The following is a 27,840-nucleotide window of genomic DNA, read 5'->3' as shown; positions in this document are numbered from 1 at the left end:
ATTAAACAATATGCCAATGTGATAAACGAATAAACAATAGGCTCCATATAAAAATATATATATACATATATATATATATATATATATATATATATATATATATATATATATATATATATATATATATATATATATATATATATATATATATATATATATATATATATATATATATATATATATATATATATATATATATATATATATATATATATATATATTATATATATATATATTATATATATATATATATATATATCTATATATATATATATATATATATATATATCTATATATGTATGAGATTGTAGCAATGATGTCTATGTAACCAGTCACAGTCTTAGTCAGGAAAGCAGGACATGTCAGTGTTGAGTGGCCAGTTACACTACGCAGCCTTCAGCGTTCAGGCCTGCCAGGGTGTCTGTACGTGACTACATGTGAATGAAAACTCGAAGGAAAGTAAACCCAACCCTCAACACTACTCTGTATAGTTAATAACCCACAGTACTTCAAGAGTGCCCTAAGCCAACCTAACATGAAAAAAAAATCTATAAAGGGCGTGAAGAAACTTTTTATAACATTTGTAGGATAATTTGCACCAAGACAACTTATTTTAACTTTATTGATGTAGGAAAATATCTTTGACAGGTTGAGAAGGATACATTGTGCTGGATGATGAAATTTTTCATCATCTGGCGCGAATTTGTTTGGTCCTTTATTACAAAATATCATTTGCGTCAAATGCATTAGGCAGTTTATTAAGATAAATTTATTGGATGAATAAAAAAACAGGTAAAAAGCCATTACCTGATATGAAAAGTAATCCACAGAATTCCTCAAGCTTCAGCCTATCAAGCAAACAATTTTGAAACACACACAGAGGCACCAGCGGGTCCACTGAAGGCCCAGTAAAACATTGAGGCACCAGCGGGTCCACTGAAGGCCCAGTAAAACATTGAGGCACCAGCGGGTCCACTGAAGGCCCAGTAAAACACTGAGGCACCAGCGGGTCCACTGAAGGCCCAGTAAAACACTGAGGCACCAGCGGGTCCACTGAAGGCCCAGTAAAACATTGAGGCACCAGCGGGTCCACTGAAGGCCCAGTAAAACATTGAGGCACCAGCGGGTCCACTGAAGGCCCAGTAAAACATTGAGGCACCAGCGGGTCCACTGAAGGCCCAGTAAAACACAGAGCACCAGCAGGCCACTGAAGGCCCAGTAAAACATTGAGGCACCAGCGGGTCCATTGAAGGCCCAATAAAACATTGAGGCAACAGCGGGTCCACTGAAGGCCCAGTAAAACATTGAGGCACCAGCGAGTCCACTGAAGGCACAGTAAAACACTGAGGCACCAGTGGTCCACTGATGGCACAGTAAAACACTGAGGCACCAGCGGGTTCACTGAAGGCCCAGTAAAACATTGAGGCACCAGCGGGTCCACTGAAGGCCCAGAAAAACACTCAGGCACCAGCGGGTCCACTGAAGGCCCAGTAAAACATTGAGGCACCAGCGGGTCCACTGAAGGCCCAGTAAAACATTGAGGCACCAGCGGGTCCACTGAAGGCCCAGTAAAACATTGAGGCACCAGCGGGTCCACTGAAGGCCCAGTAAAACATTGAGGCACCAGCGGGTCCACTGAAGGCCCAGTAAAACATTGAGGCACCAGCGGGTCCACTGAAGGCCCAGTAAAACATGCTGCAGAGGTCACTTAGACAAGTGAGATTGACGGTTAGATACATTATCACATTATTCCGCCGTGGAACACACACACCCTGCCTGCTGCTGCTCCTCCCTTGCCAGACACACACACTGAAGTCCTAGAAAGAGAATCCACCCTCAGGCACGTTGTTCACGGCAGAGAAGTCGTACGCCTGGCCACTGGTGGGGCTGCTCACCTCGGGGCCCTCCTCCTCGCCGGAACACTTCTCGATGATATCCATCCAGGGCCTTCTCGTACACGGCCTCGTTGTCGTGGTGCTGCAGTCCTCAGTCTTGTCCAGTCCGCCGCACTCCTCAGTCATCTGGCCCAGGCGGTCCACCTCGTTGATCTCGGCAGTCTGAGAAGATGAACACATTTATAACCCTTTGCTGGGTGAATATTAACGAGCCATGTTAACCTACAATACTCCCACTGGTATGACACACAAATAACTGATGCATGCAGGAAGCGGTCCGGGTGGTGCATCACCTCATTGAGTTTTGTTGTGTCTTCTAAGACAATAATGAATGAATGACTAAGGAATTTATGTTAAGATACATGTCCTCAGACCTGAGAACTGAACTCTAGCCTTTACATTACTTTATTAGTTCCTCATAATTCAAAGTACCCATCCTTCAAACACCTTCCAGCAGCCAACAAGTTATCACCCTGTTCACTACCACTGCCTCCATCACAGTATTGTGTACCAGCATTGGCCTGCCGTCTGTGGCTGTGTCCTTCCACCTGGTGCCACCTTTTCATGCCTGCTCAACAAAGACCTGTGTATCTACACTCAGCAATACATTCATTATGATGCGGTGATGCTACAGGAATGAAGATACTGAAGACAGTTTATTCTGATGATCAGTTTATTCTTTTCTTTCTCTTATAAGCATTAGTTTACTGTTCCACTTTGTGCTTGAGTTTTGCAGTGAAGAAAGAATACATCACTGAATGGTAGAGCATCCCATTATAAAATATAAGAAATCATCCTCATGAACTTACCTCTTTGTCTGGTCTAATGAGTTCCAGAAGACGTTGTACAATGCCAGCCTTAGTGTACGAAGTCTCTGAGTTTGGGGCCATCGCCAGCAGTGTTTCCCGGCGCCCACACGGCTTGCTCTGCATGCCACGTTGGTGTGCGGCGAGCGGAGCAGCTTGACGAACGACACGACAGCACCCGAGGCTGTTGGGGAGGCAAACACCGTGAATTACATGGAGGAACAAACTTCAAACTAATCATTTCTTCATACAACATAAAAACAAAGCAGGAAGATTCTATCAAGAAGCGACACCCTTTTCTACCTCCTTCTCTTCATCTTAAGACTTCCTGTTCCCCTCCACGTTTTTCAACCCGAGACCCTCACAGCAGGAACGATACAACTCATGGCTGGATGCCACAGAATGCTTAACCTTGCTATTATTTATGAATGGGTCACAAGGAACAATGTAGAACGTGCAGGGCGGAGCTGCGGCAGGGCGCTTGTCAGCCATCAGATGTAACAGTAATGGTCGCCAATTTGTGCAAACCATTTGGCATTCGTATCTAGAACATTTTCCTTACTTCACATTGGCACAAGAGTAAGTCAGTTTACTTATAAACTAAAGGTGGCAGTCAAAGGGCAAAACAAATTAATAAGTGAACACAACTGCTGCTCTTATGGACATAATACATGTCAAAAGAATGATCAGTTTCAGTTTGAGAAGCCTTGGTATTCCTCTCTTGAAAGTTTCATTTATAAAGAGGATAAATAGAAATCCTGAACCCTGGTCTCTGGTTACAGCACTCAGCCCACACTCACTTGTCTGCCCTCTCCAGGAGGGGTGCACCAGGCCATCATCCAGGGTGACATCTAGGGGCGGGCTGAGAGCTTCTTGCGTGCAGCTTGTGTGGCCACCGGGTGGGTGCTGCTGTCGTTACTCGGAATGCCGTTCATAATTTCCTCCACACACAGTGTGGAGCCCTAAAAGAGTACACATATATCATAACCTCCTAGAAAATTAAGTAATATATATATATATATATATATATATATATATATATATATATATATATATATATATATATATATATATATATATATATATATATATATATATATATATATATATATATATATATATATATATATATATATATATATATATATATATATATATATATATATATAACTGTTCCTGGAAAGCAAACCATTACGCAGTGAACACCAGATAAGGGGCCAAAGGCAGCACTTTGAAATAAAGTGAAAATGGTCATGACTTCAGAGCAGCACCGGGAAATAGTTTCCTAAAAATCACCTCTGTATTCCTCTTGCATTTGACCAACCGAATTGATGCTGAGAGCGAGCAGCAACTTCTCTTCCTTGCATAGTAAGGAAAAAGGGAACAAAGCCGCAACACACACCAGCCAAACACTGTGTGGTATAATCTGTTATGAGGAACACATGCACCAAAGACAACCAAGGCCAGTGTCACACATTCACGATCTTGACTCCCGACGCCTCCCGACGTCAGGCCACACGCCGACAGTTTTGGAAATTTCTAAACACTCGGCGCCCTCCCCGACACCTGCCACCGTCGGCAGTAAACCAACACCGTTGGATGTCCATCTCAGTAACGTCTCGACAACGTCGTTTCGACGTCGGCAATGATCGGCATTTTAGGGGATCTATTTACAATGATCTTAACGTACGTCTGGCAGCGTGACATTTTCTAACGTCGAGTCAAGATCGTGAATGTGTGACATTAGCCTAACAATATGGAGAACACATAATTATAACAAAACGAGTATGTAATGACGCTGGACCTGAAAATATTCCCTCGTTTTCACATCTCCCTAACATTTTTTTTTGTGTGTGTTCATCTTTTATATATTTATTTATATTTCATTATTCCGTTTCTTTGTTTAATTATTCATACACTTATTGACTCTTTTCTGATTTCATTCTTATCATTTTTTCCTCTTTTTCCTCTTAGTGTTTCTGACTTTCACTCTTCTAATTAAGTTTCCATGTTGAGTTGTTCACATGTCTGTTCTTTTGTTCGACTGACACGTTCCCATTTTTCGTTCCGGCCATTACTTTCTTTTTTCCTAACCTTTCTGACTTTTTAAATCTATTATTCATTTTGAGTTGCTTTCATATTTTTTTATTTGATTTATTTGACACCTTTCTATATTTCCTTCTTATTGTTGTTTCTCCTTCCTCTTATTTTCTTAATCATTTTCCCTTCACTCCTTCACCTTTTCCTTCAAGTTGCGTGAATATTCTTTATTTGCCTCGCTTCAGTGTTCGTCACCACTCTTCCTTTTCTCCTTGGCATATTCCTTCCCTCCTTTACTCTTGCGCTTTCTTTTCTTCCCTTTGTGCGCTTTTAACAGAGAGAGAGAGAGAGAGAGAGAGAGAGAGAGAGAGAGAGAACGAAATCGTTCGAAGAATCATGTTCTGACGTAACATTTCCATTTGTTTCAATTCACTTAGTTTTGCAGATTCGATTCTTTTTAATATTTCAAACCCGTCTCTCTCTCTCTCTCTCTCTCTCTCTCTCTCTCTCTCTCTCTCTCTCTCTCTCTCTCTCTCTCTCTCTCTCTCTCTCTCTCTCTCTCTCTCTCTCTCTCTCTCTCTCTCTCTCTCTCTCTCTCTCTCTCTCTCTTTCACACACACACACACACACACACAAAAACACACACACACACAATAAGAACTGTTTATCAATCAGGGAAGTGAGACGCGACACACACACACACACACACACACACACACACACACACACACACACACACACACACACACACACACACACACACACATATTCACATACTAACACATTCCTCTCCTCATGTGATATTAAATTTTGTCTCTTTAATCTTCTTCCTCCACCTCCTCCACCTCCACCTCCTCCTCTTCCTTCTATTCTTTATCTTCCTCTTTGCCTCTTCCTTTCCCCGTATCTCCATATCGTTTTTTTTTACGCGTCTCTTTCACTCTTCTTCCACCTCCTTTCCGATTCCCCTCCTTGACCTCCTCTCCATTATCTTCATGCCCTCCTCCTCTTCCACATCATTGATCTTTTCCTCAGGGATTCGCAGGTATTTCAGGATTTCTTTCACCGCTCTGTTCTTTTCTCTGTATCCTTCTTCTTTCCTTTATTTTCTGAATTCCTTTGTGCGTGTTACTCCTTTTACCTTATATCTTTTTCTTTTCCTAACTTTCTTTATATTCTATTGGTTAGCTTTTCCTCAATATCTCGCTCCTTTTGTGATCCTTTACCTTCCTTAATCCATCTCCTTACTGTCTTTTCCCTCCTCATCTTCCTCCTCTTCTTCTTCCTAATTTTTTCTTCACATTTTGCCTTGTTTATCTTTTTGTCGCCGTTGCCTTTCTTTTCTCTGTGTATATCTGTTCACGGTTTTGGCTTTTATTTCTATCATCGTCATTCCATTCTCTTCTTCTCACTCTTCTGTGTTTCGTATTTTGTGTAGTTTTCTTTTTTCCTAATACCTTCTCACTAACTTAATTATTTTGTTTTCACACTCCAGTTCTTTTCCTAATTAGTTTGTTTTTCTTTCGAGTTCAATCTAATTTTTATCAGTCTGTATTCTTGTCCTCTTGTTCATTTCTTCCTGTTTTTTCCTTCTTTTCACTTTGGTTATTCCTTCTTTTTCACTCCTCCATCTTCCCTTCAATTTTATTTTCATGTTCTTCTCTTCCCTCTCATTTTTTTTGTTTCGGCCTTTTCATGTTGGCTGCTTCGTCCTTCCTTCATTTTCTCTTCATTCTTCATCTCCCGTTACTACTTTTTCTCCCATCCGCTCCTCCCTGCCAGCTTCATTATTTCTTCATTATTTGCTTTCTCTTACTTTTCCTCCACTTATTTCTCATTCTCTCTTCCCTTTTTTTTCTTCTTTCCTCCTTACATAGTTTTCTTTAATTTAATATTTTTAAAGAAAATAAAGGCATCTCTCTCTCTCTCTCTCTCTCTCTCTCTCTCTCTCTCTCTCTCTCTCTCTCTCTCTCTCTCTCTCTCTCTCTCTCTCTCTCTCTCTCTCTCTCTCTCTCTCTCTCTCTCTCTCTCTCTCTCTCTCTCTCTCTCTCTCTCTCTCTCTCTCTCTCTCTCTCTCTCTCTCTCTCTCTCTCTCTCTCTCCCTTCTACTTCTCTACATCTACCCCTCTTCTCTCTCCCTCCATCTCTCAGCTTTCTCTTCACTGCCTTTTCCTTCGCCCTATTCCTTTACCCCCCCCTCCTCCTCCTCCTCCTCCTCCTCCTCCTCCTCCCTCCTTTTCTATCTCCCTCTTTGGTTTTCTTCTTTCTTCCAACGGTTCCTCTTTCCATGGCACTGAGAGTCCTTGAACACCACAGTTTCAAAGAGGAGCATGAGGAGGAAGAAGAGGAGGAGGAAGGACAAAAGAGAAGTAGGGACGGAGTGACGTAGAAAAGGAGAGGAAGATAGAGACGTAGAGAAAGGGAAGAAGGAGGAAGAAGAGTCAGTATGTAGAAAAGTAGGAACATGAGGAGAGGGAAGGAGAAATGGTAGTTCAATGAGCAGGTGTGGGAGGAGGAGGAGGAGGAGGAGGAAACATGAAATGCATTCAACAGAAAGCCTATTGGCTCATTACGAGGGTCGCCCGCTTGGGTGATTTAATCTGCTCGACCGCCACTTGGGGCTTGGTGAGCAGATGAAAGCACCTCGATATTGAGGAGCAAATGAAAGGCCCTCGTTATTCAGTTTACTCCCGACGCAGCGAAATGACGGTCGATTCTATATTTGAAGGAGTTGATGGTATTCGCATTTACTACTTCCGAGGGAAGATTATTCCAGTGGCGGATGACTCGGTTTGATAAGAAACTCCTTCCAGTGTCTGTGTTACATCGACTCGACTTAATGGGTAAACCGTTATTTCTAGTTCTTGAGTTGGTTGAGTTGGTTGAGGTTGTGTTGAGTTGGTTGAGGAGGAGGAGCACGAGAAGCACGAGGAGGAGGAGAAGATAAGGAGGAAGGATGCATATTTTAAAACGATATTGTGTAAAAAGCCTATGTGTATTCAGGTCACGAAGAGAGAGAGAGAGAGAGAGAGAAGAGAGAGAGAGGGAGAGAGAGAGAGAGAGAGAGAGAGAGAGAGAGAGAGAGAGAGAGAGAGAGAGAGAGAGAGAGAGAGAGCACTCAGCTAATTTTCTTTAATATTTTCCCTTCCACAGAAATCACTTAATTAATAGAAAATGAATAATTGCTAACGGTAGCTCATCCATTTGGTAATTTTCTTTTATTATTATCTCGTCGTTTTGGTTTTACTCTCTAATGGATCACAGCGTCGACGATTAATATAGAAAGCACTTGATTAATCTTTCCTCCTGTTATTTTATTTCATTGTTTATCATAAATCACGAAGTATCCGAGAACAAAGATTCGTCAGCATGCTCCATTAACAACTTCATTCTTTTTTATCTTTATCGCATCTCCACCAGCAGAGGTGAGTCACTGATCGTCTTAACAGTTTAACTTTATCATCTGTTCTTTTTTTTTCTGTGTAGTGTCAGTCCTCTCTCTTTCATCTCTCCTTTTACACAAAGCCGATAACTTATTAAGCCCAATTCAATATCTGCATTTTACCCTAGAGTTTTATCTTCTTTTAATTTCTTTGAAATGTCTTCATATATGCTTTTCACTTTCCGTTTGCGTAAGTTTCCTGTTTTTTTTGTTGTATTTTTTTACATATTTTCATCCGTCGAAGTTTCGAAGTCGAGTCAGTCCTAACGTTGCCAATTTCTTTAGAGATTCTCATTTCATAACTTTCAATCGTTCATTACATTGTTCATCTTTATCTCATTACCACAAAGTTAAGAATCATTGGTCACAATAACAGTTGAATTACATATGTGCACATTTTCTTCAAGGATATTTTTTTTTTCTCATTTAATTTCACACGTTGTCCTGACAATTAATGATCACACCTTTTCTGAAGTTCCCTTTTTTTAGAATTTTCAGTCATTCCATATATTTTCAATAATTTTTCTCAGTCTTTTCATCTTTTTCCTTTCTTCAGTTTTATTTCAACCTTACGGGAGTCATTCTCGGTAACTTCTTCCTTTTTTTCTCATTCGATGTTTACGTTCTTCTGATACTCACATCCTCCATTTTTATGAGTTTCAGTATTCTTTTTTTGCACTCTTTCCATCTTTATCGCATTTTCTCAAAACTGAATAATTGATCACATTTGCACTTAAATTTCGTCCTTATTTCTTCCCTTCTAGAGTTTCCACTTTTACTCCCTTTTTTTTTTTTTTACTTATTGGTATTCTCGTTTGCATTTGCGAGTCTTATTTTTCCTTTCAATATTTCTCATCCGTATTTCAGATTGTTTTCCTCGTTCACCTTTTTCCTCATTTGTCTCTTTTTCTATCAGTCTTTTCTATCACTGTCACCTGTTTCACTGTCCATCTTTTTCTCATCAACCTTTTCATCAATCACTAAGTTTTCTTCTTTATTCATTGTTTTTGCATATCTTACCTTTCACAGTATTTTTTCCTTAATTAAGTATCTGTTCAGTCATTTATCTGTTTCCACATTTCTTTTCTCTTATTCTCTACTTGCCATTAACCTTTCATTTGTCAAACACTTTTTCTCGTCTCCGTTTTTATCGTTCTCACTTTTTCTCTTTCATAACCTTTCCTCGTCCTCTTTTCTATTATTAACACAATTGAGCATTTACCGTTTTATCATTTAAATTTCAAATCTCATGTTTACGTCCACTTTTTTCACACTTTTGGAAGTGACATGTGGGAAAAAAAAACCATCAATCTGCATCTCATTATCTAGTATGTTTACAAAAAAAAAAAAAAACATCATAACCAGATTACGTGATTTTCCGTTCTCTTTCCCATCTATTTCGCTCTGCCTGGCTAGGGACTTTATGTATGTATGTGTATGTATATAGACGTTTCTGTATTCACGTGACTGGATGATGGAGTGGAAAGGTGCACACTGATGAATTTACTGTACACACGACCTTAAACTTTGTACATAGTTAGTTAGTTAGTTAGTTAGTTAGTTAGTTAGTTAGTTAGTGTGTGTGTGTGTGTGTGTGTGTGTGTGTGTGTGTGTGTAGCGTGATCAAGGGAGCAGGAAAGAGCAATACATTTTTACACCTGCATGAGGGAGGAGGGACAACACACACGATAGATGCAAAGTTTTCCTCTTCACGCCCTGCTTACACCACCACTTCTTTGCCTCAACACACACCCACTGTACCAACTGCCACCGCCGCAACACACCACCGCACCAACACACCGCCACCAACACACCGCACACCGCAAATACACCACCGCAGTCACACCACCACAACCCGCACCAACACACCAGCCAGCAACACACCGCCGCAACACCGCGGAACCAACACACCTCCACCCAACACAGCCGCCGCAACACCACCGCCGCAACACACCACCGCAACACACACACCGCCGCAGCCACACCCAACTCGCTGCCACACCACCGCAACACACACCGCCGCCACCAACACACCACCGCAAACACACCACCGCACCAACACACCACCGCAACACACCTGCACCAACACCACCGCCCGCAACACCGCCGCACCAACACACCGCCGCAACACCACACACGCACCAACACACCGCCACCAACACACCCGCACCGCAACACACCGCCGCAACACACCCGCACCAACACACCACACCCGCGCACCAGCACATCGCCGCAACACACCAGCACCAACATTATCCGCCGCAACCACGTGCACCAATACACATCCGCCGCAACACACCACATCAGCCCACACCCACACACACCGCCGCAACGGCAACACCACCGCCGGAACCATATTACCCGCACCAACACACCGCCGCCAAATACCACCATAACGCACCAAAAACACCGCCGCAACACACCCGCAGCACTTACTACCGCCGCAACACAACCACCGTAACACACACCCGCACCGCGCACACCGGGCCGCAACACACCTGGCACCAAATACCACCCGCCGCATAAATACACGAATATTAATAAAATAATGTAAATTTGTATGAAAATAAAGATGCAAAATTCCCATCAAATAGCGCATTTCTTATAAAAATATATATACCAAAATACACATAAAATATTTAAATTTGTATTGAAATAAATATACAAAATGCACATACAATAAGGTAAACTTCTATTGAAAGAGATATGCAAAAATACATATAAAACAATGTAAATTTGTTTCAAAATATATATACGAATACACATAAAATAACGTAGATTTCTATAAAAATATATATACAAAATACACAAAATTAAGTAAATACGTATAAAAAAATGTAAACAAAATACACATAAAATAATGTAGATTCGAAACAAAGTAAATAAACAAAATACCTATAAAAGAATGTATATCTATTTATTTTAATACAAAATCAAATATTTTATGTTTTTTCGTATATATATTTTTATAAAAAATGCGTTATTTTATGGGTATTTTGCATCTTAATTTTCCTACAAATTTACATTATTTTATTAATATTTTCTGTATTTATTTTGATACGATTTTACATTATTTTATTTATGTTTTGTATATATTTTTTTATACATATTTACATTATTTAATGTGTTTGTATATATATTTGATACATATTTACGTTTTTTTAAGTTATTTTATGTGTATTTGTTTATATATTTTGACACAAATTTACAATTTTTTATGGGTATTTTGTATATATATTTCAAAAGAAATTTACCTAGTTTTATATGTATTTTGAATATCTATTTTCATACAAACTCAAATTATTTTTATGTATTTTTGTATATATTTCAATACAAATTTTAGTTATGTTATGTGTATTTTGCAAATCTATTTTCATTCAAATATATATTATTTTATTGGTATTTTGTTGATTTATATTGATACGAGTTTACATTATTTTATATGTACTTTGTATATATATTTTTATACGCATTTATATTATTTAATACTTATTTTGAATATATAATTTTATACAAATTCATGGTATTTTATGTGTATTTGTATATATATTTTCATATAAATTTACATTATTTTATGTGTATTTTGTACAAATATTTCATTACAAATTTACCTTATTTTATGTTTATTTTGTATGTATTTTGTACATTTATATTTATACAATACACATTCTTTTATTGGTATTTTGTTTATTTATTTTGTTTCGAATTTACATTATTTTATGTGTATTTTGTTTACATTTTTTTATACGTATTTACTTAGTTTTATATGTATTTTGTATATATATTTTTATAGAAATCTACCTTATTTTATGTGTATTCGTATATATATTTTGAAACAAATTTACATTGTTTTATATGTATTTTTGCATATCTCTTTCAATAGAAGTTTACCTTATTGTATGTGCATTTTGTATATTTATTTCAATACAAATTTAAATATTTTATGTGTATACATGTACAAAAAATACATAAAATAATGTAGATTTGTATGAAATGAAAACAAATACATTTTATATAAAATATATATACAAAATACACATAGAATAATGTAAAATCATATTAAAATAAATACACAGAATATCAATAAAATAATGTAAATTTGTATGAAATTAAAGATGCAAAATACCCATAAAATAAAGCATATTTTTATAAAAATACATATACAAAAATACACATAGATTAATCAAATTTGTATTAAAATTAATATACAAAATGCACATACAATAAGGTAAATTTGTATTGATAAAATATGCAAAATACACATAAAACAATGTAAAATTTTTTCAAAATATATATACGAATACACATAAAATAACGCAGATTTCTAAAGAAATATATATACAAAATACACTTGAAATAATGTAAATACGTATAAAAATATATATACAAAATACACATTAAATAATGTTAATTCGTTTCAAAATAAATAAACAAAATATCATGAAAAGAATGTGTATTTGTATGAAAATAGATATACAAAATACACATAAAATAACCTAAATTTGTATAAAACTATAAACAAAAATACACAAAAATAATTTAAACTTGTATGAAAATAAATATACAAAAAACATATAAAATTAGGTAAATTTGTATTGAAATACATATACAAAATACACATAAAATAATGTAAATTTGAATGAAAATATATAAACATATAGACTTAAAATAACGTAAATTTGTATCAAATATATATACAAAAAACACATTAAATAATGTAAATATGTATAAAAAAATATATACAAAACACAAATAAAATAATGTAAAATCGTATCAAAATAAATACACAGAATATCAATAAAATAATGTAATTTTGTATGAAAATAAAGATGCAAAATACCCACAAAATAAAGCATATTTTTTTTAAAAATACATATACAAAAATACACATAGAATAATTAAATTTGTGTTAAAATTAATATAAAAAATGCACGTACAATAAGGTAAATTTGTATTGAAAAAATATACAAAATGCACTTTAAAGCGTAAATTTGTTTAAAAATCTATAAACGAATACACATAAAATAACGTAGATTTCAATGGAAACATATATACAAAATACACATGAAATGATGTAAATACGTATAAAAATATATATATACAAAATACACATTAAATAATTTAAATTCTCGTCAAAATAAATAAACAAAATATCAATAAAAGAATGTGTATTTGTATGAAAATAGATATACAAAATATTCATAAAATAACCTAAGTTTGTATAAAACTATATACAAAAAAACACAAAAATAATTTAAATTTGTATGGAAATAAATATACAAAATACACATAAAATTAGGTAAATTTGTATTGAAATACATATACAAAATACACATAAAATATTGGAAATTTGAATGAAAATATATAAACATATACACTTAAAATAACGTAAATTTGTATCAAATATATATACAAAATACTAATTAAATAATGTAAATATGTATAAAAAAATATATACAAAACACAAATAGAATAATGTAAAATCGTATCAAAATAAATACACAGAATATTAATTAAATAATGTAAATTTGTATGAAAATAAAGATGCAAAATAGCCATAAAATAACGCATTTTTTATAAAAATATATATACCAAAATACACATAAAATATTAAAATTTGTATTAAAATAAATATAAAAAATGCACATACTGTAAGGTAAATTTGTATTGAAATAGATATGCAAAATACATATAAAACAATGTAAATTTGTTTCAAAATATATATACGAATACACATAAAATAACGTTGATTTCTATAAAAATATATACAAAATACATTGAAATAGATATGCAAAATACATATAAAACAATGTAAATTTGTTTCAAAATATATATACGAATACACATAAAATAACGTTGATTCTATAAAAAATATATACAAAATACACATAAAATGAATTAAATACGTATAAAAAAATGAATACAAAATACACATAAAAATCGTATCAAAATAAATAAACAAAATACCAGTAAAAGAATGTGTATTTGTATAAATATATATATACAAATTACACATAAAATATCGTAAATTTGTATAAAACTATATACAAAAATACACAGAACAAATACACATTCTTTTATTGGTATTTTGTTTATTTATTTTGTTTGGAATTTATATTATTTTATGTGTATTTTGTTTACATTTTTTTATACGTATTTATCTAATTTTACGTGTATTTTGTATATATATTTTTATAGAAATCTACGTTATTTTATGTGTATTCGTATATATATTTTGAAACAAATTTACAATTTTTTATATGTATTTTTGCATATCTCTTTCAACAGAAGTTTACTTTACTCTATGTGCATTTTGTATATTTATTTCAATACAAATTTAAATATTTTATGTGTATTTTGGTATATATATTTTTATAAGAAATGCGCTTTTTGATGGGAATTTTGCATCTTTATTTTCATACAAATTTACATTATTTTATTAATATTCGGTGTATTTATTTTGATACGATTTTACATTATTCTATTTGTTTTTTGTATATATTTTTTTATACAGATTTACATTATTTAATGTGTATCTTGCATATATATTACATACAAATTTATTATCTATTATTTATTTTCATACAAATACACATTCTTTTCATGATACTTTGTTTATTTATTTTGTCACGAATTTACATTACTTAATATGTATTTAATATATATATTTTTATACGTATTTACATAATTTCATGTGTATTTTGTGTATATATTTCTATAGAAATCTACGTTATTATATGTGTATTAGTATATATATTTCGAAACAAATTTACACTCTTTTATTTGTATTTTGCGTTTTTTTTCAATACAAATTTACTTTATTGTATGTGTGCATTTTGTATATTAATTTTAATACAAATTTAATTATTCTATGTGTATTTTTGTATATGTATTTTTTTTTTTAAATTATGCTTTTTCTTATGGGTATTTTGCATCTTTATTTTCATACAAATTTAAATTATTTTATTGATATTCTGTGTACCTATTTTGATACGATTTTACATTATTCTATGTATAACAATAATTAATTAAGAATAATCTAAAATAGATTTGCAAAATACTTATAAACAATGTAAATTTGTTTCAAAATATATATACGAATACACATGAAATAAGGTAGATTTTTATAAAAATATATATACAAAATACACATAAAATTAAAACAAACAAATAAACAAAATACCAATAAAAGAATGTATTTATATATATATATATATATATATATATATATATATATATATATATATATATATATATATATATATATATATATATATATATATATATATATATATATATATATATAAAATACACATTAAATAAAATAAATTTTTTTTAAATTATACAAAATACACATCAAATGATTAAATATATATATATATATATATATATATATATATATATATATATATATATATATATATATATATATATATATATATATATATATATATATATATATATATATATATATATATATATATATATATATATATATATATATATATATATATATATATATATATATATATATATACAAAATACACATTAAATAATGTAAATTCGCGTCAAAATAAATAAACAAAATATCAATAAAAGAATGTGTATTTGTATGAAAATAGATATACAAAATACACATAAAATAACCTAAATTTGTATCACACTATATACAAAAATACACAAAAATATTTTAAATTTGTATGAAAATAAATATACAAAATACACATAAAATTAGGTAAATTTGTATTGAAATACATACACAAAATACACATAAAATAATGTAAATTTGAATGAAAATACATAAGCAAATACTCTTAAAATAACGTAAATTTGTATAAAAAAATATGTACAAAACACAAATAGAATAATGTAAAATCGTATCAAAATAAATACACAGAATATTAATAAAATAATGTAAATTTGTATGAAAATAAAGAGGCAAAATACCCATAAAATAACGCATTTTTTTTATTTATAAAAATATATATACCAAAATACACATCAAAAAACTAGATTTGTATTAAAATAAATATATAAAAAACACATACAATAAGGTAAATTTGTATTGAAATAGATATGCAAAATACATATAAAACAATGTAAATTTGTTTCAAAATATATATACGAATACACATAAAATAACGTAGATTTCTATAAAAATATATATACAAAATACACATAAAATGAAGTAAATACGTATAAAAAATGTATAAAATACATAAAATAATGTAAATTCGTATCAAAATAAATAAACAAAATACCAATAAAAGAATGTGTATTTGTATAAATATAAATATACAAAATACACTTAAAATAACGTAAATTTATATAAAACTATATAGAAAAATACACAGAAGTAATTAAATTTGTATGAAAATATATACAAAATACACACAAAATAAGCTAAATTTGAATTGAAATATATATACAAAATACATGAAATAAAGTAAATTTGTATCAAAATATTTATACAAATACACATATAATAACGTAAATTTGTATGAAAATATATAAACAAAATTCACATTAAATAATGTAAATACGTATAAAGAAATATGTATAAAATACACATATAATCATGTAACTCGTATCAAAATAAATAAACAAAATACCAATAAAATAATATAAATTTGTATGAGTAAACGTGTATGTTGCATATTTTTTCAATACAAATTTACCTTATTATATACGCATTTTGTATATTAATTTTAATATATGTGTATTTGAATATATATTTTGATACAAATTTACATTATTTTATGTATTTTCTATATTTATTTCAATTCAAATTTAGCTTATTTTATGTGTCTTTTGTATATCTATTTTCATACAAATTTAATTATTTCGTTTTATTTTTGTATATAGTTTTATACAATTCTACGTTATTTTATGTGTATTTTGTATATTTATATTTATACAAGTAAACATTCTTTTATTGGCATTTAGTTTATTTATTTTGATACGAGTTTACATTATTTTATGTGTATTTTGTATACATTTTCTTATACGTATTTACTTCATTTTATGTGTATTTTGTATATATATTTTTATAGAAATCTACGTTATTTTATGTGTATTCGTATATATATTTTGAAACAAATTTACATTGTTTTATGTGTATTTTGCATATTTATTTCAATACAAATTTACCTTATTGTATGTGCATTTTGTATATTTAATGTAATACAAATTTAAATATTTTATGTGTATTTTGGTATATATATTTTCATAAAAAATGCGTTGTTTTATGGGTATTTTGAATCTTTATTTTCATACAAATTTACATTATTTTATTAATATTCTGTGTATTTATTTTGATACTATTTTACATTATTCTATTTGTGTTTTGTATATATTTTTTTATACATATTTACATTATTTAATGTGTATTTTCTATATATATTTCATATAAATATACGTTATTTTAAGAGTATTTGTTTATATATTTTCATTCAAATTTACATTATTTTATGTGTATTTTGTATATGTATTTCAATAGAAATTTAACTAGTTTTATGTGTATTTTGTATATATATTTTTATACAAATTTAAATTATTTTTGTGTATTTTTTTAATAGAGTTTTATACAAATTTACAATATTTTATGTGTATTTTGTATATCTATTTTCATACAAATACACATTCTTTTATTGATATTTTGTTTATTTATTTTGATTCGAATTTACATTATTTAATGTGTATTGTGTATATATATTTTTATACGTATTTACGTCATTTCATGTGTATTTTGTATATATATTTCTATAGAAATATACGTTATTTTATGTGTATTCGTATATATATTTTGAAACAAATATACATTGTTTGATGTGCATTTTGTATATTTTTTCAATACAAATTTCCCTTATTGTACGTGCATTTTGTATATTAATTTTAATACAAATTCAATTATTCTATGTGTATTCTTGTATATGTATTTTTAAAAAAATATGCTTTATTTTATGGGTATTTTGCATCTTTATTTTCATACAAAATTACATTATTTTATTGATATTCTGTGTATTTATTTTGATACGATTTTACATTATTCTATGTATATTTTGTATATCTATTTTATACGAATGTACGTTATTTTATGTGAATTTGTTTTCATTTCATACAAATTTACATTATTTTATGTGTATTTTGTACATGTATTTAAATACAAATTTAACTAATTATATGTGTATTTTGTATATCTATTTTCATACAAATTGAAATTATTTTTTTTTGTTTTTTTTATATACTTTTATTCGAATTTTCGTAATTTTATGTGTATTTTGTATATTTATTTTCCTATAAATATACGTTCTTTTATCGGAATTTTGTTTATTTTGATACGTATTTTCATTTTTTTAGGTGTATTTGATATATATATTTTTATACTTATTTACATAATTTTATATCTATCTTGAATATATATTTTCATAGAAATTTACTCTATATGTATATACAAAAAAACACAAAAATAATTTAAATTTGTATGAAAATAAATATACAAAATACACATAAAATTAGGTAAATTTGTATTGAAATACATATACAAAATAAACTTAAAATAATGTGAATTTGAATGAAATTCTATAAACAAATACACTTAAAATGACGTTAATTTGTATAAAATATATATAAAAAATACACATTAAATAATGAAAATATGTATAAAAAAATATATACAAAACACAAATAGTATAATATAAAATCGTATCAAAATATATACACAGAATATTCATAAAATAATGTACATTTGTATGAAAACTAAGATGCAAAATACCTATAAAATACCGCATTTTTTATAAAATTATATATACCAAAATACACATAAAATATTTGAATTTTTATTAAAATAAATATACAAAATGCAAATACAATAATGAAAATTTGTATTGAAATAGATATGCAAAAAACATATAAAACAATGTAAATTTGTTTCAAAATATATATACGAATACACATAAAATAACGTAGATTTCTATAAATATATATATATACAAAATACAAATAAAATTAAGTAAATACGAATCAAAAATGTATACAAAATACACATAAAATAATGTAAATTCGTATAAATATAAATAAACAAAATACCAATAAGAGAATGTGTATTTGTATAAATATAAATATACAAAATGCACATAAAATAACGTAAATTTGTATAAAACTATGTATGAAAATAGATATACAAAATACACACAAAATAAGCTAAATTTGAATTGAAATATATATACAAAATACATAAAATAAAGTAAATTCGTTTCAAAATATTTTTAACAAATACACATATAATAACGTAAATTTGTAAAAAAAATATATAAACAAAATACACATTAAGTAATGTAAATACGTATAAAAAAAATTTACAAAATACACCAATAATCAAGTCATTCGTATCAAAATAAATAAACAAAAAACTAATTAAATAATGTAAATTTGTATGAGAAAACATATACAAAATACACATAAAATAACGTTTTAAGTTTCTATAAAAATATATGTACAAAATTGCACATAAAATTAGTTTGCATAAAAAAATATATACAAAACACACATTAGATAATGTAAATGAGTATAAAAATATGTATACAAAATACCTATGAAATAATCTAAACTCGTATCGAGTTAAATTAAGAAAATAACAATAAAATAATGTAATTTTGGATGAAAATATATATAGAAAACACACATAAAATAACCTAAATACAAATACAAATATACACATTAAATAATCTAAAATTGAATGAAATAAATATACAAAATAAACATAAAATAAGGTAAATTTGTAATAAAATATATGTAAGAATACACATAAAATAATATAAATTTGTTTGAAAATATATATACAAATACTCATAAAATAACATGAATTTGTATAAAATGTTTCAAAATATATACGAATACACACAATAAAATAACGTAAATTTTTATGAAAATGTATATATAAAATACACATAAAATAGTTTAAATACGTAGAAAAATATATATACAAAATACACATAAAATAATGTAAATTCGTAAAAAAATCAAAACACAAAATTGCAATAAAAGAATGTATATTTGTAGGAAAATATATATACAAAAAACAAATAAAATAACTAAAATTTGTATAAAAATATATACAAATATACACAAAAATAATTTAAATTTGTTTGAAAATAGATATGCAAAATACACATAAGGTTAGGCAAATTTGTATTGAAATACATATACAAAACTCACATAAAATAATGAAATTTGTATGAAAATATATAAACAAATACATATAAAATCACGTAAATTTGGATAAAATATATATATTCAAAATATACATTAAATACTTTAAATATGTATAAAAATATATTATATTATATATATTTTTATTGATATTTGCGTTATTTATGTGTATTTTGTATATGTTTTCTCAAAAAATTTACATTATTTTATTGGTATTTTGTCTATTTATTTTGATACGAATTACATGATTATTTGTGTATTTTTTACATTTTTTTATACGTATTTACATTATTTAATGTGTATTTTGTTTATATATTTTATACAAATTTACGTTATTATATGTGTATTTGTATAGGTATTTTGATACAAATTTACATTATTTTATATATTTTGTATATATATTTCAATTCAAATTTAGCTTATTTTATGTGTATTTTGTATATCTATTTATTTTAATACAAAATCAAATGTTTTATGTTTTTTCGTATTTATATTTTTATAAAAAATGCGTTATTTTATGGGTATTTTGCATCTTAATTTTCATACATATTTACATTATTTTATTAATATTTTCTGTATTTATTTTCATACGATTTTACATTATTTTATTTGTGTTTTGTATATATTTTTTTATTCATATTTACATTATTTAATGTTTTTTTTTTGTATATATATATTTGATACAAATTTACGTTCTTTTAAGTCTATATGTTTATATATTTTCATTCAAATCTACATTATTTTATGTGTATTTTGTATATGTATTTCAATACAAATTTACCTATTTTTATATGTTTTTTGTATATTTATTTTCATACAAGTTTAAATTATTTTTGTGTATTTTTGTATATAGTTTTATACAAATTTAGGTTATTTTATTTGTATTTTGTATATCTATTTTCATACAAATACACATTCTTTTCATGATATTTTGTTTATTTATTTTGACACGAATTAACATTATTTAATGTGTATTTTTTATATATATTTTTATACGTATTTACATTATTTCAAGTGTATTTTGTATATATATTAGGGGAGGCGGTGGCTGAGTCGTCAAAGTAACGGCCTCGTGTTCAGGAGGACGCGAGTTCAATCCCCGCCCGGTGCCACCAAGCTGGGATTTTTCAGCCGCCGCCGAGTGGCTTAAAACTACCCACATGCTGTCCAGAAGACCACCTATCAACCCGGACTCTAGATTCAAGGATCAAAAATGAGCTCTGGGAGGGCAGCATGAGCCAATGCAAGATGGCGCCACTATAAACACTCGCCTGCGCCAGAACGGGCTGGGCCGACCATCAGGACCCACCGGAATGAAGCCTTGGACCGACCATCAGGATCCACCGGGAAGAAGCCTACCGGCGCAATAGGCAGCAATGTAAAAAAAATATATATATATATTTCTATAGAAATCTGCGTTATTTTATGTGTATTCGTATATATATTTTGAAACAAATTTACATTATTTTATGTGTATTTTGCATATTTTTTCAATACAAATTTACCTTATTGTATGTGCATTTTGTATATTAATTTTAATACAAATTTGATTAATCTATGTGTATTTTTGTATATGTATTTTTTATAAAAATATGCTTTATTTTATGGGTATTTTGCATCTTTATCTTCATACAAATTTACATTATTTTATTGATATTCTCTGTATTTATTTTGATATGATTTTACATTATTCTATGTCTATTTTGTATATATATTTTATATAAAATGTATTTGTTTTCATTTCATACAAATCTACATTATTTTATGTGTTTTTTGGACATGTATTTAAATACAAATTTAACTAGTTATATGTGTATTTTGTATATCTATTTTGTATGTATATTTTCATAGAAATTTACTCTATTTTATGAGTATTCGTATATATATTTTGATACAAATTTACATTATTGATGTGTATTTTGCATATCTATTTCAATACAAATTTACTTTATTGTACGTGCATTTTGTATATTTATTTTAATACCAATTTAACTATTTTATATGTATTTTTGTATATATATTTTTATGCAAATATGCGTTATTATATGGATATTTTGCATCTTTATTTTCATACAAAATTACATTATTTTATTGATATTCTCTTTATTTATTTTGATACGATTTAACATTATTCTATGTGTATTTTGTATATTTTTTTTTATACATATTTACATTATTTAATGTTCATTTTGTATATATATTTTATCCAAATTTACATTATTTTATGTGTATTTGTTTATATATTTTCATACAAATTTACATTATTTTATGTGTTTTTTGTATATATATTTTTCTACGTATTTAAATTATTTTATGTGTATTTTGTATATACATTTTCATAAAAAAATTACGTTATTTTATTGTGTGTATAAGTATATATTTTGATACAAATGTTATACAAATTCATGTTATTTAATGTGTATTTGTATATATATTTTCATAAAAATTTATATTATTTTGTGTATTTTTTCATATATTTCAGTACAAATTTACCTTATTTTATGTTTATTTTGTATATTTATTTCATTCATTTTTAAATTATTTGATGTGTATATTTGTATTTGTATTTAGGTTATTTTATGTGTATTTTGTATATATATTTTCATCCAAAATTACTTTATTTTATTGATATTTTCTTAATATAATTCGATACGAATTTAGATTATTTCATAGGTATTTTGTATACATATTTTTATACTCATTTACATTATCTAATGTGTGTTTTGAATATATATTTTTATGCAAATTTATTTTATGTTCATTTTTGTACATATATTTTTATAGAAATTTGCGTTATTTTATGTATATAGTTTTATATAAATTTACGTTATTTTATGTGCATTTTGAATATTTATATTTATACAAATACACATTCTTTTATTGGTATATTGTTTATTTACATTTATACGAATTTACATTATTTTATGTGTATTTTGTATACATTTTTTTATACGTATTTACTTAATATTATGTGTATTTTGTATATGTACTTTTATAGAAATCTACGTTATTTTATGTGTATTCGTATATATATTTTGAAACAAATTTACATTATTTTATATGTATTTTGCATATCTATTTCAATACAAATTTACCTTATTGTATGTGCATTTTGTATATTTATTTTAATACAAATTCAAATATTTTATGTGTATTTTGGTATCAATATTTTTATAAAAAATGCGTTATTTTATAGGTATTTTGCATCTTAATTTTCATACAAATTTACATTATTTTATTAATATTTTGTGTATATATTTTGATACGATTTTACATTATTCTATTTGTGTTTTGTATATATTTTTTTTAAACATATTTACATTATTTAATGTGATTTTGATTATATATTTCATACAAATTTACGTTATTATATGTGTATTTGTTTATATATTTTCTTTCAAATTTACATTATTTTATATGTATTTTGTATATGTATTTCAATACAAATTAACATAATTTTATGTGTATTTTGTATATTTCTTTTCATACAAATTTAAATTATTTTTGTGTATTTTTGTATATAGTTTTTTACAAATTTAGGTTATTTTATGTACGGATTTACATTATTTAATGTGTGTTTTGTATATATATTTTTATCCAAAGTTACTTTATTTTACGTTCATTTTTGGACATATATTTTTATGGAAATTAGCGTTATTTTATATGTATTTGTATATGTTTTCTCATACAAATTTACATTATTTTATTGATATTTTGTTTATTTAGTTTGATACGAATTACATGATTATATGTGTATTTTATACATATTTTTTATACGTATTTACATTACTTAATGTGTATTTTGTTTATATATTTTTAATTAAACAAATTTACGTTATTATATGTATTTTTATAAATATTTTGATACAAATTTACATTATTTTATGTATTCTCTATATACATTTCAATTCAAATTTAGCTTATTTTATCTGTATTTTGTATATCTATTTTCATACGAATTTAATAACTTCTGTGTATTTTTGTATATAGTTTTATAAAAATTTACGTTATTTTATGTGTATTTTGTATATTTATATTTATACAAATACACATTCTTTTATTGGTATTTTGTTTATTTATTTTGATACGAATTTACATTATTTTATGTGTATTTTGTATACATTTTCTTATACGTATTTACTTCATTTTATGTGTATTTTGTATATATATTTTTATACAAATCTACGTTATTTTATGTGTATTCGTATATATATTTTGAAACAAATTTACATTGTTTTATATGTATTTTGCATATCTATTTCAATACAGATTTACCTTATTGTATGTGTATTTTGTATATTTATTTTAATACAAATTAATTTTTTCATGTGTATTTTGGTATATATATTTTTATAAAAAAATGCGTTATTTAATGGGTATTTTGCATATTTATTTTCATACGAATTTACATTGTTTTTTTAATATTCAGTGTATTTATTTTGATACGATTTTACATTATTCTATTTGTGTTTTGTATATATTTTTTTATACATATTTACATTATTTAATGTGTATTTTGTATATTTTAAAACAAATTTACGTTATTTTATGCGCATCTGTTAAAATATTTTGATACAAATTTACATTATTTTATGTATTTTGTATATATATTTTAATACAAATTAAGTTTATTTTATGTATATTTTGTATATCTATTTTTATTCGTATCAAAATAAATAAACAAAATAGCAATAAAATAATGTAAATTTGTATGAGAAAACATATGCAAATACACATAAAATAACGCAAATTTTAAAAAAAATATGTGTACAAAAATGCACATAAAATAAAGTAAATTTGCATAAAAATATATATACAAAACACACTTTAAATAATGTAAATGCGTATATAAAATAACCTAAATTTGTATAAAACTATATACAAAAATACACAAAAATTTTTAAAAATTTGTATGAAAAGAAATATACAAAATACACTTAAAATTTGGTAAATTTGTATTGAAATATATATACAAAATACACATAAAATAATGTAAATTTTAATGAAAATATATAAACAAATACACTTAAAATAACGTAAATTTTATAAAATATATATGCAAGATACACATTAAATAATGTAAATGTGTATAAAAAAATATATACAAAAAAGAAATAGAATAATGTAAAATCCTATCAATATAAATACACAGAATATCAATAAAATAATGTAAATTTGTATGAAAAGAAAGATGCAAAATTCCCATAAAATAGCGCATTTTTTATAAAAATATATATACCAAAATACACATAAAATATTAAAATTTGTATTGAAACAAATATACAAAATGCATATACAGTAAGGTAAATATGTATTGAAAGAGATATTCAAAAATACATATAAAACAAAGTTAATTTGTTTCAAAATATATATACGAATACACATAAAATAACGTAGATTTCTATAGAAATATATATACAAAATACACATGAAATTATGTAAATACGTATAAAAATATATATACAAAATACATATCTAGGTAAATTCGTGTCAAAATAAATAAACAAAATATCATGAAAAGAATGTGTATTTGCATGAAAATAAATAATAGATAATAAATTTGTATGAAATATATATGCAAGATACACATTAAATAATGTAAATATGTAAAAAAAAATATATACAAAAAACAAATAGAATAATGTGAAATCGTAACAAAATAAATACACCGAATATTAATAAAATAATGTAAATTTGTATGAAAATAAAGATGCAAAATTCCCATCAAATAGCCCATTTCGTATAAAAATATATATACCAAAATACACATAAAATATTTAAATTTGTATTGAAATAAATATACAAAATGCACATACAATAAGGTAAACTTGTATAGAAAGAGATATGCAAAAATACATATAAAACAATGTAAATTTGTTTCAAAATATATATACGAATACACATAAAATAACGTAGATTTCTATAAAAATATATATACAAAATACACATAAAATTAAGTAAATACGTATAAAAAATAGATACAAAAATACATAGAATAATGTAAAATTGTTTAAAAAAATAAACATAATATAAATAAAATAATGTAAATTTGTATGAAAATAAAAATGCAAAACACCCATAAAATAAAGCATATTTTTATAAAAATACATATACAAAAATACACATAGCATAATTAAATTTGTATTAAAATTAATATACAAAATGCATATACAATAAGGTAAATTTTTATTGAAAAAATATGCAAAATACACATAAAACAGTGTAAATTTATTTCAAAATCTATATACGAATACTCATAAATCAACGTAGATTTCTATAGAAATATATATACAAAATACACATCAAATGATGTAAATATATATATATATATATATATATATATATATATATATATATATATATATATATATATATATATATATATATATATATATATATATATATATATATATATATATATATATATATATATATATATATATATATATATATATATCTATATATATATATATATATATAAAATACACATTAAATAATGTAAATTCGCGTTAAAATAAATAAACAAAATATCAATAAAAGAATGTGTATTTGTATGAAAATAGATATACAATATACACGCTATTTTATGTGTATTCGTATATGTATTTTGAAACAAATTTACACTGTTTTATTTGTATTTTGCGTTTTTTTTCAATACAAATTTACCTTTTTGTATGTGTGCATTATGTATATTAATTCTAATACAAATTTAATTATTCTATGTGTATTTTTGTATATGTATTTAAAAAAAAAATGCTTTATCTTATGGGAATTTGGCATCTTTATTTTCATACAAATTTAAATTGTTTTATTGATATTCTGTGTACTTATTTTGATACGATTTTACATTATTCTATGTATAACAAAAATAAATATATACAAAAATACACAAAAATAATTTAAATTTGTTTGAAAATAGATATCCAAAATATGTGTATTTTGTATATATATTTCAATTCAAATTTAGCTTATTTTGTGTGTATTTTGTATATATTTTCATACAAATTTAATTACTTCAGTGTATTTTTGTATATAGTTTTATATAAATTTACGTTATTTTATGTGTATTTTGTATATTTATATTTATACAAATACACATTCTTTTATTGGTATTTTGTTTATTTATTTTGATACGAATTTACATTATTTTATGTGTATTTTGGATACATTTTTTTATATGTATTTACCTCATTTTATGTGTATTTTGTATATATATTTTTTATAGAAATCTACGTTATTTTATGTGTATTCGTATATATATTTTGAAACAAATTTACATTGTTTTATATGTATTTTGCATATCTACTTCAATACAAATTTACCTTATTGTATGTGTTTCTATAGAAATATATATACAAAATACACATGAAATTATGTAAATACGTATAAAAATATATATACAAAATACATATCTAATTAAATTCGTGTCAAAATAAATAAACAAAAT

The 27,840-nt window shown here is 26.6% G+C and overlaps 1 protein-coding gene across 1 annotated transcript; it reads right to left on the bottom strand.

The window, feature by feature from the left end:
- Window positions 1–1,465: 1,465 nt before the first annotated feature.
- LOC126998588 (uncharacterized) lies at window positions 1,466–3,659 on the bottom strand. The gene is made up of 3 exons (XM_050860477.1): window positions 3,502–3,659; window positions 2,705–2,885; window positions 1,466–2,057 (listed from the first exon to the last, which is right to left on the bottom strand). The coding sequence occupies exons 2-3, from the start codon at window positions 2,825–2,827 to the stop codon at window positions 1,818–1,820; spliced, it is 363 nt and encodes a 120-aa protein (XP_050716434.1). The 5' UTR covers window positions 2,828–2,885; window positions 3,502–3,659; the 3' UTR covers window positions 1,466–1,817.
- Between the last annotated feature and the right edge of the window lie 24,181 nt (window positions 3,660–27,840).

The sequence above is a fragment of the Eriocheir sinensis genome, chromosome 1 (assembly GCF_024679095.1).
Source record: "Eriocheir sinensis breed Jianghai 21 chromosome 1, ASM2467909v1, whole genome shotgun sequence".
Taxonomy (NCBI): domain Eukaryota; kingdom Metazoa; phylum Arthropoda; class Malacostraca; order Decapoda; family Varunidae; genus Eriocheir; species Eriocheir sinensis.
This window is presented reverse-complemented; position numbering and strand designations above follow the sequence as displayed.